Below are 12,324 nucleotides of genomic sequence, written 5' to 3'. Positions count from 1 at the left end.
ATTTTAATAAGAGGTAATGTCATGGAAAACTTTAATATCAGATACTGTCAAATGCTGCTGACCTGTCTTGCACCATCACAATATGTCAAATGTATTCTTTAAACCGGAAAATTGGGCAATGTTCATGAAAGTGTATCAGTATCCGGATATAAAATTTCGAATATCAAAATGATTTTGGCGAGCAAAAAATTTCGGGGCAGAGGTTTTCAGATAGGGGCGGGCAGGGATGAGAATCTAAAAACTAATTTTCTATTGCCTAACTTGCCTACATTGGAATTACATACATTAAACAGGGCATAATTTAATCAGACTTGTAGCAAGAGTTATAGTACCTAGGTCATTGCCTAGACAGCTTATTCAGTTATGGTGTAACAATGCAATTTTTAGCTTGCCAAGGGTCTACACTCCCCCATCCCTTAATTAACTGATAAATGCCTAGAAACATTTGTGGTTATCTGCCCTTCTTTTGTACCTTGTTTCTTTCTTATACGTGGTGGTCCCCTATAATTATTGTATTCACCCTCTCGTATTTTCTTTCTCATTCTTTGCCTCTGTCTGTTCGCTCGTTCGTCCATTGAATTCAATGGCGGACTTGGACCTGAAAGTAAAGGAGACAAAAAAAAATAGAGTACTGGTAAAAAGCCATATATAGCTAAGGTTAAGCTGTTAAAACAATTTCCTACAACAAATACATTTTGATCTGATTTTTGACTTCAATAGGACACTGGTATCTATACTCTGCCCTGATCAGTGCAATCAAGTGTTCATTCCTAATGGTACCAATATCATTTTATGAGCATAAGGGAAGTCTTTGATTCAAGGGTAACAAACAGAATGAATAATTAAAGCCATAATATTTCACTTAATTTCTGCATGCATGTACATGTAAAGCAGCAGTCTAAATCATAGACATATAGGGACAGCGTGATAACTTTAGAGGGATGGCAACATAATAATTATGACAAATTCTGCATGCAGTTTCATTTTTTTTTCAAGTGTTCCAGAGAAATTGTGTGCATTCATACCCATATCTATCTTCTACACTGCCTTTAACAAAACATTTGATCAGTCTATTTGACTATTCTTAATTTAATTGAATTACTTATATTTCAGTTTTAAGTATATTTTACCTCAAAGCAATAAAAACAAATTATCATTAAAATCTACAAATTCCCAGGTATATTTTAAAACCGAAAGTGGGTGGGGTGAACAAGTATCAAATTAACACACCTGTGTATCAAGATTAAACTTAGCAATTTTATAATTCATTCATTTCAAATTTCAATGCACTGAAAACTACTTTCGAAAAAACTGTCTTACCAACCTGTTGAAAAGAAAGTGTTATCAAAAATTCCTAAAACCCTGTATTTATCTCTACAATACTTCAATTTAATGTGCAATACTGTGTATATTTACCTCAGTATAGAAGGTCAAGGACAGATGACAACGTGTACAATTTATTGATATCTATCTATACATGTAACAAATGACTTTTTCTTGTCTACAGTTTTCCTATAAATAGTATAGACAATTAAAACGGTAGACAAAAGCTAAGATTTTCATTAAAACTGACTGAATGTTAATATGTTATTTAAAAGTTATAATCCTCTTTATAATCATCAGGGACAAAATATCCAAGGTAAAATACAATGTATTGTTCAGTTAAAGGCATTGACCTCCATATTTTGGCTAAAAATATCTTTCTTTAAAATTGAAGTTTGGTCATATCATGAACATTAGAATATGAGTTTTTGTTTCTAAACTATCTTAAAAATGCCAATTCAAGAGAAAGAAAAGATGCCCGCGTCGGGAATTGAACCTATAATTTTGTCAGTGTGATGTTTAAACCCAATGACTAAAACACAGTATATTTAGAAAGTGGATGACTAAATTTGAAACTGACATATTCAGCAAAACTGCCAGTCTTTCCATAATATTCCTCTTAACCTAAATAAGTTCATACTGATTTAACATTTACATTTAAGCTGTCTGCACTTCTATTCAGAAATATCAAATTGTCAGACATGAAAATTACTGGCATACAAATGAATGAAAATTAATATGATTTTATATAATAAACTTCTTGTTACACCATTAAGATTTTTTTTGTGTCAGTCATTCCCCAATTGCCTATAACAAAAAAAAATCCTTTCAGTAAACATCCTGGATGTTAACCCTTGAATTCAAGCCTCTGCAAATTATGCCTATTGTTTGTTTTTTAAATACTTTTTTACCAGTTGAATCCTAAAATGTCAAAGCTTGCCAGTTTCTGACACCGGTTTACCTTTTAACATAATTTTTATGTTTTAATATACATCATAATAATTCAAAATTACAGTCAACAAAATATGCATTTATGTAAACGACACGCAATAAATCTAGCAAAACTATCATCATAGAAGATATAATAGCAGAAAGGAATTTATGCATGTACTGGTTTCAACTTTTACTTAAAGATATCCAATGTTAATATTTCAAAACGATATTTTATCTTTAGATATTTACTTCACATGAAGAAAATCTTCATCAAATGTATTTAACTTTATAAGATATATAAATTAACTGGGTATATAGAGCTACATGCATACTGAAGTTCTAAATTAAAAAGGGGCATAACTTTGACTAAAGATGCCAAAGACATAATAAATTATATGATTTGGTCTAGTGATTTTTGAGAAACCTGATTACATACAAAACCTTAGCCAAGTTATTTCTGAAAAAATGAAAACTAGAGTTAGGTAACCTGTCCTGTGAGGTCATGTCATAACTCCAAATACATGTGTGAAGTTTGCAAGCATTCGACTAAGTAATTTAAAAAAAACCTGCTTACATGTAAAACTTTTCTTGATATGGACATGGGAGAAAACACTGACAAAAACGTGACAAGAATTAGCTCTACTATCTGACAAGAGATCACAGAGTGATCTTGGCGCCCACCAATGTGCCATTTTTGAGTGTTCCAAATTTCAAGACTTACTGACTAGCTCAAGGTCAAATTTCATTTCCTTACACAACACTGTGCATGTGGTCCAAATTCAAAAGCTGTAGCTTGAGAAATGTGAAAGTAGGTCACTAGATCAATTTCAAGGACAAAGTTCTTTGTACACAAAACTATGCATGTGCATCAAGTTTGAAGGCTGTAGTTTGAGAAATTTGAAAGTAGGTCACTAGGTCAATCTTAAGGTCACAGTTTATTTTGGTACAAAAAACTATGCAAGTGGTCCAAATTTGAAGGCTGTAGCTTGAAAAATGTGAAAGTAGGTCACTAGGTCAATGTCAAAGTTTGTTTCGGTACACAATCCTATGCATGTGGTCTAAATTTGAAGCCTGTAGCTACAGAAATGTGAAAGTAGGTCACTAGGTCAATCTTAAGGTCAAAGTTCATTTCGGTACATAAAACTAAGCAAGTGGTCCAAATTTGAAGGCTGTAGCTTGAGAAATGTGAAAGTAGGTCACTAGGTCAAAATCAAGGTCAAATTTTATTTCGGAACACAGAACTATGCATTTGGTCCAAATTTGAAGCCTGTACCTTCAAAAATGTGAAAGTAGGTCACTAGGTCAATGTAAAGGTCAAAGTTTGTTTCGGTACACAAAACTATGCAAGTGGTCCAAATTTGAAGGCTGTAGCTTGAGAAATGTGAAAGTAGGTCACTAGGTCAAAATCAATGTCAAAATTTTTTCGGAACACAGAACTATGCATGTGGTCCAAATTTGAAGCCTGTACCTTCAAACATGTGAAAGTAGGTCACTAGGTCAATCTTAAGGTCACAGTTTATTTTGGTACAAAAAACTATGCAAGTGGTCCAAATTTGAAGGCTGTATCTTGAGAAATGTGAAAGTAGGTCACTAGGTCAATGTCAAAGTTTGTTTCGGTACACAATCCTATGCATGTGGTCTAAATTTGAAACCTGTAGCTACAGAAATGTGAAAGTAGGTCACTAGGTCAATCTTAAGGTCAAAATTCATTTCGGTACACAAAACTAAGGAAGTGGTCTAAATTTGAAGGCTGTAGCTTGAGAAATGTGAAAGTAGGTCACTAGGTCAAAATCAAGGTCAAATTTTCTTTCGGAACACAGAACTATGCATGTGGTCCAAATTTGAAGCCTGTACCTTCAAAAATGTGAAAGTAGGTCACTAGGTCAATGTAAAGGTCAAAGTTTGTTTCGGTACACAAAACTATGCAAGTGGTCCAAATTTGAAGGCTGTAGCTCGAGAAATGTGAAAGTAGGTCACTAGGTCAAAATCAATGTCAAATTTTTTTCGGAACACAGAACTATGCATGTGGTCCAAATTTGAAGCCTGTACCTTCAAACATGTGAAAGTAGGTCACTAGGTCAATGTAAAGGTCAAAGTTTGTTTCGGTACACAAAACTAAGCATGTGGTCCAAATTTGAAGGCTGTAGCTTGAGAAATGTGAAAGTAGGTCACTAGGTCAAAATCAAGGTCAAATTTCATTTCGGAACACAAAACTATGCACGTGGTCCAAATTTGAAGCTTGTACCTTCAAAAATGTGAAAGTAGGTCACTAGGTCAATGTCAAGGTCAAAGTTTTTTCAGTGCTCAAAACTATGCACATGGTCCAAATTTGAAGGCTGTAGCTACAGAAATGTGAAAGTAGGTCACTAGGTCAATACCAAGGTCAACTCATGTCAAGGTTCATCTTGCCACTCAAAACCATACATGTGGTCCAAATTTGAATATTGTAGGTTACTGACAAGAAGATTTTAAAAGCTTTTCCCTATATAAGTCTATATGAACCATGTGACCCCCAGGGCAGGGCCATATTTGACCCTAGGGGGATAATTTGACCAAACTTGGTAGAGAACCACTAGATGATGCTACATAACAAATATCAAAGCCCTAGGTTTTGTGGTTTGGGCAAGAAGATATTCAAAGTTTTTCCCTATATAAGTCTATGTAAACCATGTGACCCCCGGGGCGGGGCCATATTTGACCCTAGGGGGATAATTTTAAAAAGCTTAGTAGAAGACCACTTAATGATGTCACATACAAAATATCAAAGCCCTAGGCCCTATGGTTTTGAACAAGAGGTTTTTCAAAGTTTTTCCCTATATAAGTCTATATAAACCATGTGACCCCCGGGGCGGGGCCATATTTGACCCCGGGGAAATAATTTGAATCATCTTGGTAGAGGACCACTAGATGATGCTTCATACCAAATATCAAAGCCCTAGGCTCTGTGGTTTTGGACAAGAAGATTTTCAAAGTTTTTCCCTATATAAATCTATGTAAATTATAGAAATAAACAAAGGGCCATAACTCACTAAAAAATTGTTGAACCAGTCTGATTTTCAGGGGGACACAACTAGAGTACCAATACATCATTCTGACAAAGTTTGGTCAAAATGCCCCTGGTAGTTTCTGAGGAGATGCGATAACGAGAAATTGTTAACGGAAGGACGGACGGACGGACGGACGGAAGGACGTCGGACCACGGACGCAGAGTGATTTGAATAGCCCACCATCTGATGATGGCGGGCTAAAAATGTTCTAATTGTCCAGCTAATGAAGTATATGCAGTAACTGACATATTCTCAAATATAAAATTTTGGTCTAGTATACCTTTAAATACATACTGAAATGGGTGTTAAGGGGGCACATACAATCTTAATTCTGAATTTGGGTAAGTAGGTTGGAACAATTTTTTTGGGGGATTTTTATTTTATTAAGTGAGACTTTTCGGGAATTATTTTTGTGTCAAAAAATAAATACAAATAAGGGGGTTATGCCATTAGAGCATCAGTAAGTTGATTTCTAACATCACTGACCATGTTTAAAGCATAGAAAGTGCAGTTTTGCAGCTTTTTGTTAGAAAATTGAAAAAATATTCTCCAAGTCCATAAAAACATTTAGGGGTCGGGCCAAAAATTTAGGGTAGGTCGGGATACCGGAAATGAAGATTTTTTTTTTTTAAGCCTTAGCAGACTTGTCAATATGGGACAGTTTATTTATTTATATGTTTTAAGTTGCAATATGACACATTTCATGTCATATGGCAGACCTCAGATAATGTAGGAATTATTTCATGAATAGGGGAAGGGATCAGTACCTCAGTAGAAAAAACTTCCTTCCACAAGCTACCTGAATGCCATCCGAAGCAGGAAAGGAACCCACAGAGGTAAGGGGCAACTAACTCTAGATCAGCAGCATTAAAACCACTCAGTCAGAGAGACTTCAACAGTAGGCAGAATATGTCTGAGATTTTCATTAAATATCAGACTCCTAAAGGTCTAAAGGAGCGATGTATGTATAATAGTGCAGCATTCAGTCTGATATGAGGATTTTTTCTTTTTAATCAACGACATAGTATTACATGATCCAAACAATCGTAACAATTAGAAATACTTATATTAGTGTTTTATAATAATGCATAAAATTTATTTGCATTACTGTCATTTCACTCTATACTTTTGGAAGGAATTGTTTTTCAAATGAAAACTTAATTACCACAATAAATCTATTTCTAATTTAGTTTTGGGTATACAAATTAAATCTTTTCGCCCACATTTTCTATATACAGAAAATAACACAATATCACTGACAAGAAATTATTCCTTAAATGACGGATACTGTGCTAAGATTTAATCTAAAGAATCAAATGACAGTCTTAATTTGCCACAGTTTAATGTAAAAGACATATTATCCCTCAGTACAGAACTGTTGTAACTGTATCTAAATATAGAAGCTGAATAATTTTGCACTGAAACAGCAATATTTAGTTTATTTTTATATATGCCCAATGTTTTTTCTACCAAAGAAAATCACTCTCAGGGTTTTTTGTATGTTTCATTTTCTAGATCAAGACAATTTATTGTTAAGAATTGCATATTACAATCTCAGGCTACGTGTGTATCGTATATGTGTAGTACATCAGTATTAAGTGACACTTTGATATTACCCCTTAAAACATGTTTGATGGTCCTTGATAATTATCTAACAAGCCTTATCACATATTTAAATTTCATAACCGGTCACCGTGGCCCAGTGGTTAAGGCGTCCGCCTCGGGATCGGGAAGTCGAAGGTTCGGGCCCAATGGGGAGCGTTGTTCCGGGGGTTGGTTTGTCATGGGACTCAATCCAAAAAGGCTGGTTCCCGAGCCGCGAGCTAGTTAAATGAATGGTTACTGACTTCTATCCGCATGGCGCCTGGCATAGTGGTACGAGTTGGGAGGTAATTGGTACGCACAATAAAGGTGTCTCATAAGCCAAACTGGCTGGCCCTTTCAATAGGGGTGACACTATAATAAACAAGACCTTTACCTTTACCTTTACCTTATTTACTTAAGACCTATTAGCAACTTGTACTAAAATTAAACTGAGTCTGCCAAACCATTTAATCTATGACGGAACTGGATATACATTTAGTCTATGATGGGAGACATCCATTTAGTCTATGATTCCGCCAGACATCCCAATTAATCTCTGTGAGGGGGCTGGACATCCCCATTATCTCCATGATGAGGCTTGACATTCCCATTCATCTCTGTGATGGGACTATATATCCCCATTACCTCTGTGATGGGGCTTGACATCCCCATTATCTCCATGATGAGGCTTGACATTCCCATTAATCTCTGTAATGGGACCGTATATCCCCATTATCACTGTGTCAGAGCTGGGGCTTGACACCCCCATTATCTCCATGATGAGGCTTGACATTTCCATTAATCTCTGTGACGTGGCTGGACACCCCTATTATCTCTGTGACAGGGCTGGACATCCCCTTTATCTCTGTGACGTGGCTAGACATCCCCATTACCTCAACATCCCAATTATCTCTGTGACAGGCCTGGACATCCCCATTATCTCTGTGACGTGGCTGGACACCCTTATTAGCTCTGTGACAGGGCTTAACATCCCCGTTATCTCAGTGACCCCATTACCTCTGTGACTGGGCTGGACATCCCCATTATCTCTGTGACTGGGCTAGACATCCCCATTATCTCTACATCCCCATTATCTCTGTGACAGGGCTAGAAATCCCCATTACATTATCTCTACATCCCCATTATCTCTGTGACCCCATTATCTCTGTGACAGGGCTACATCCCCATTACCTCTACATCCCCATTATCTCTGTGACAGGCCTGGACATCCCCATTACCTCTACATCCCCATTATCTCTGTGATGGGCCTGGACATCCCCATTACCTTTACATCCCCATTATCTCTGTGACAGGGCTAGACATCCCCATTACCTCTACATCCCCATTATCTCTGTGACAGGCTTGGACATCCCTATTATCTCTGTGACGTGGCTGGACACCCCTATTAGCTCTGTGACAGGGCTTAACATCTCTGTTATCTCAGTGACCCCATTATCTCTGTGACTGGGCTGGACATCCCCATTATCTCTGTGCCGGCACTGGACATCCCCTTTATCTCAGTGATGTGGCTTGATATTTCCATTATTTCTGTGATGGGGCTGGACATCCCTATTACCTTTGTGACCGGGTTGGACATTCCCATTATCTCTGTGATGGGCTGGACATCCCCAGTATCTCTGTGACGGGGCTGGACATCCCCAGTACCTCTGTGACGGAGCTGGACATTCCCAGTATCTCTGTGATGGGCTGGACATCCCCAGCATCTCTGTGATGGGGCTGGACATCCCTATTATCTCTGTGATGGGGCTGGACATCCCTGTTATCTCTGTGATGGGGCTGGACATCCCCATTATCTCTGTGATGGGGCTTGATATTCCCATTATCTCTGCGATGGGGCTGGACATCCCTATTATCTCTGAAATGTGGGTTAGCCCCCCCCCCCCCCTCCCCCATTATCTCTGCGACTGGGATGTACACATTGGTTAACTTTGTGATTGAGGCTGCAGGTCACACAGTTATCTTCACACTGGGGCTAGATGATCCCTAATATCTGTTAACTGCAGTGTTTATATGACTAAATGCTTTAATCAGTATCCACAAGAAAATAACACAAATAATAAGCTAGCCAGACAGCAAAATGATGATCTCTAGGAAGTCTGTAGAAAGACCTGTTAACATTAACAAGCCTGTCTGGAGATATATAGCTGCAAGGTATTGGTTAAGTACATACACTGTTCTTTTTTCCCCTTTTCTCAAGAGAAAATGTCTGATAGTAAAAATCAGTCTGCAAGATATTGATTTATATTTGTCTGTCCTTGGAAAAGTATATTTTCCTTTTTCTCTCAGACAATTATATATCAGACTGTTGCATATATTTTTGCAGTAAGATTTTCCATACTGGACAAAACACTCGGCTATCTGTCTATATAGCTAGCTGTCTATTGTAAAAGTGCAATTCTCACCATGTCGCCAAGAGGCCAGTACTCATATTACATTATGATTTTGTAACTTCGACTGTAATTATACTGCCAACAGTCAAGAGTCAGGGCAATGAATTTGAATTGATTTGTAGAAATCAGTGAATATATTTGCAGTAAATAATGATCAGTAAATGAGGGCTTATGGGTATTCAGAACTTCACTATTGTGTGATTCAAATCCTCATCCTAGTTGGACTTACCCAGTCAATTTAACGCTGACGATCAAGCGACAGCAATTCCTTGCAGATTTTTTTTTAAAAATCAGACAAACTAAAACGTAAGTGCTGCTGTTTTTCTAAAGGTTAATTCTGACAATAGTTAGGTTTTGATATAAAATTATTCAAAATAAAATAAGTAGCAATGTAAGACTTCAGTTCATTTTCAGCGAATTATGAAAATTAAGCACACAGGTCTACTCAGTTGGCCAAATGACTGAAAACCAGTAAGAAGTTTCATAAAATCTACCATGTGGAACTTTTTCTATATTAAAAGTGTGAGCCTATTGTGAAAACTGACTGTAGAACTAATATTTTCATAAATCTGTTAAACCAAGACAAGCACCCATCCTATCTATTTTACTTGCTGAATTTCCTTTGGATAAAAATGATGCTTTGAAAAAATATGATTTTATAACATCTACAATGTAGAACAATACCTGCTTCAAAGGTGCAGAACTACCTAAGTTAAGCTTAGCTTTTCCTATAATTAATATTCTAATCATAGTATTTTCAGGTATTATTATTATACCAGATTTATATAGCGCCCTTTTCATGATAAACACGTTCAAAGGCGCTTTACATATAGCAAACGCAGCCACAGGTGGGAGACACTCAAGAGCATCTCAGAAATTTCCAGTTCCTGAAACGGGATCCTGGACCTCTGGATTGGCAGTCAAGTGCGTTACCACTAGGCCACCAGCCCACCTATGCAAATCATGTGCAGATATTGAGGAAGTAAAATGACAGGATTACTTACTGACCTGGTTGTTATCCATAGACCAATAAAATGCCAAAATAATTAAGTATAGTATTGATTTACTACCATAGTGACCTTACAATGACCACAACAAGGAAAAATTATCTATATATGAACAGATTACTGCCTACACAGGTCAGTAAATTAGCTTCAGTTACTTTTATAACAAGGACATACTATGATTTGTTCTACTTTCCCAATATTTGACATAACTAAGGCACTTATGCAACATTTTCTTACACTCTCAACTCGCAACTTATCAAAAATGCTCATTTCTCAACAGTCTTGTTATCGCATTAAAAACTTTTTCTTCCTTTCCGTTTTTTTTTTTTTTTAAACTTTAACTGCCGAAGCAAAATTCCATCCCAGCTCTGACTGTTTTACGAAGGAGAGGGCAAAATTTTAAACAAGAGGCCTAAGTCGCTCACCTGAAGAGGACCGTAACCATCTGAATATGCTTCTAACTAGGTTTGGTGAAAATCCTATAAGCAGGTCAGTCAAAAAAGGGTTTTTTTTGGAGGCAGACCAAGTCTGATGAAGATCCATTAAGAGAAGAAATCATTTAAAGGTTTTTCTTTTTTTTTAGCTCTACCTAAAAGGGGCCAAGTGCCCCCATTTTAACAAATTTTGGAATGGACATTAAAGTCATGCTACAGGCCAAGTCTGATCAAGATCCAGCCAGCAGTTCATTAGAAGGAGTCAATTAAAGGCCTTTTTCTATATTTAATTCTAGTGGCCCCTGAAAGAGCCAGACAACACCTCTGAACATTACAATGATGCTACAAACCTTGTTTGATGAAGATCCATCAAGCTGTTCATGAGAACATTTAAAGGCATTTCTATTTTATGCTCTAGCTGCCCCTAAAAAGGGACAAGTGCCCCAAATAAAACAATTTTGTAAGGACCTTATAATGATGGTGCAGGCAAGGTTTCACGAAGACACATCAGGTAGTTTATGAGAAAATGTTATTTAAAGGCATTTCTATTTTTAACTCTAGCAGCCTTTAAAAGGGACCAAGTGTTCCCAATTGAAAAATTTGGTGATGAGGATCTATCTAGCCGTTCATGAGAAAAAGTCACTAAAAGGCAATACTATTTGAAGCCCTAGCGACCGCTAAAAGGGGTGAAGCACCCCTAACTGAACAAATTTATGAGAAGACCTTGTAATAATGCTACAGGCCAGATGAAGATCCACTGAGTGGTTCATGAGCAGTAGTCATTTAAAGGTATTTTACTTTTAGCCTTAGCAACCCCTAAAGGGGCCAAATGCCCCCACTTGAAAAACTTGAGCGGGGACATTATAATGATCCTGCATACCAAATCTGATGAAAATCCATCTAGCCATTCATTAGAAGAAGTCATTTAAAGGTATTTCTAACTTTAGCTCTAGCAGCCCCTAAAAGGAGCCAAGTGTCCCCAATTGAAAAATTTTGGTGAAGGATTCATCAAGCAGTTCATGAAAAGTAGTCTTTTGAAGGCATTTCTATTTTTAGTTCTAGCGGCCCCTAACAGGGGTTGACTGCCCCCATTTGTAAAAGTTTGGGAGTGGACCTTATAATGATGCTACAGACCAAGTTTGATGAAAATCCAATAAGGGGTTCATATTAAGAAGAAGTCTTTAAATATTTAAGTTTAGTTTGGGCCAAGTGCCCAAATTTGATCAAACTTCAAAGAGATCTTATAATGATGCTACAGACAAAGTCTAGCGATTCATGAGAAGAGGTCATTTAAAGGTATTTAAATTTTGGCTCTAGTGGCGCTTCCATCTAAACAAATCCTTTGGGAGAGGACATGATACAACAGACCAAATTTGATGTAGATCCATCAAGGTTCTTCAAAAAAACGTCATTTAAAGGTATTTCTAATTTTGGCTCTAGCAGTCCCTAAAAGGGGTCAAGTGCCCCCATCTGAACTTTTGAACAAACTTGGGAGAGGACCTTATAATGATGCTGCAGACCAAGTTTGATGAAGATCCATCAAGCCGTTCATGAGAAGATTTTTAAAGCTTTTTCTATTTTTAGC

The 12,324-nt window shown here is 37.0% G+C and overlaps 1 protein-coding gene across 8 annotated transcripts in view; it reads right to left on the bottom strand.

The window, feature by feature from the left end:
* LOC123553895 (fibronectin type-III domain-containing protein 3A-like) overlaps positions 1-12,324 on the bottom strand; it is a 197,439-nt gene that overhangs the window by 57,141 nt on the left and 127,974 nt on the right. For all 8 annotated transcript variants that reach the window (XM_045343621.2, XM_053548683.1, XM_053548682.1 and 5 more), the window contains one exon: positions 473-598. In XM_045343621.2, the coding sequence (XP_045199556.2) occupies positions 473-598 (126 nt within the window). The remainder of the gene's footprint in view (positions 1-472; positions 599-12,324) is intronic.

Source organism: Mercenaria mercenaria, chromosome 7 (genome assembly GCF_021730395.1).
Source record: "Mercenaria mercenaria strain notata chromosome 7, MADL_Memer_1, whole genome shotgun sequence".
Classification (NCBI taxonomy): Eukaryota; Metazoa; Mollusca; class Bivalvia; order Venerida; family Veneridae; genus Mercenaria; species Mercenaria mercenaria.
This window is presented reverse-complemented; position numbering and strand designations above follow the sequence as displayed.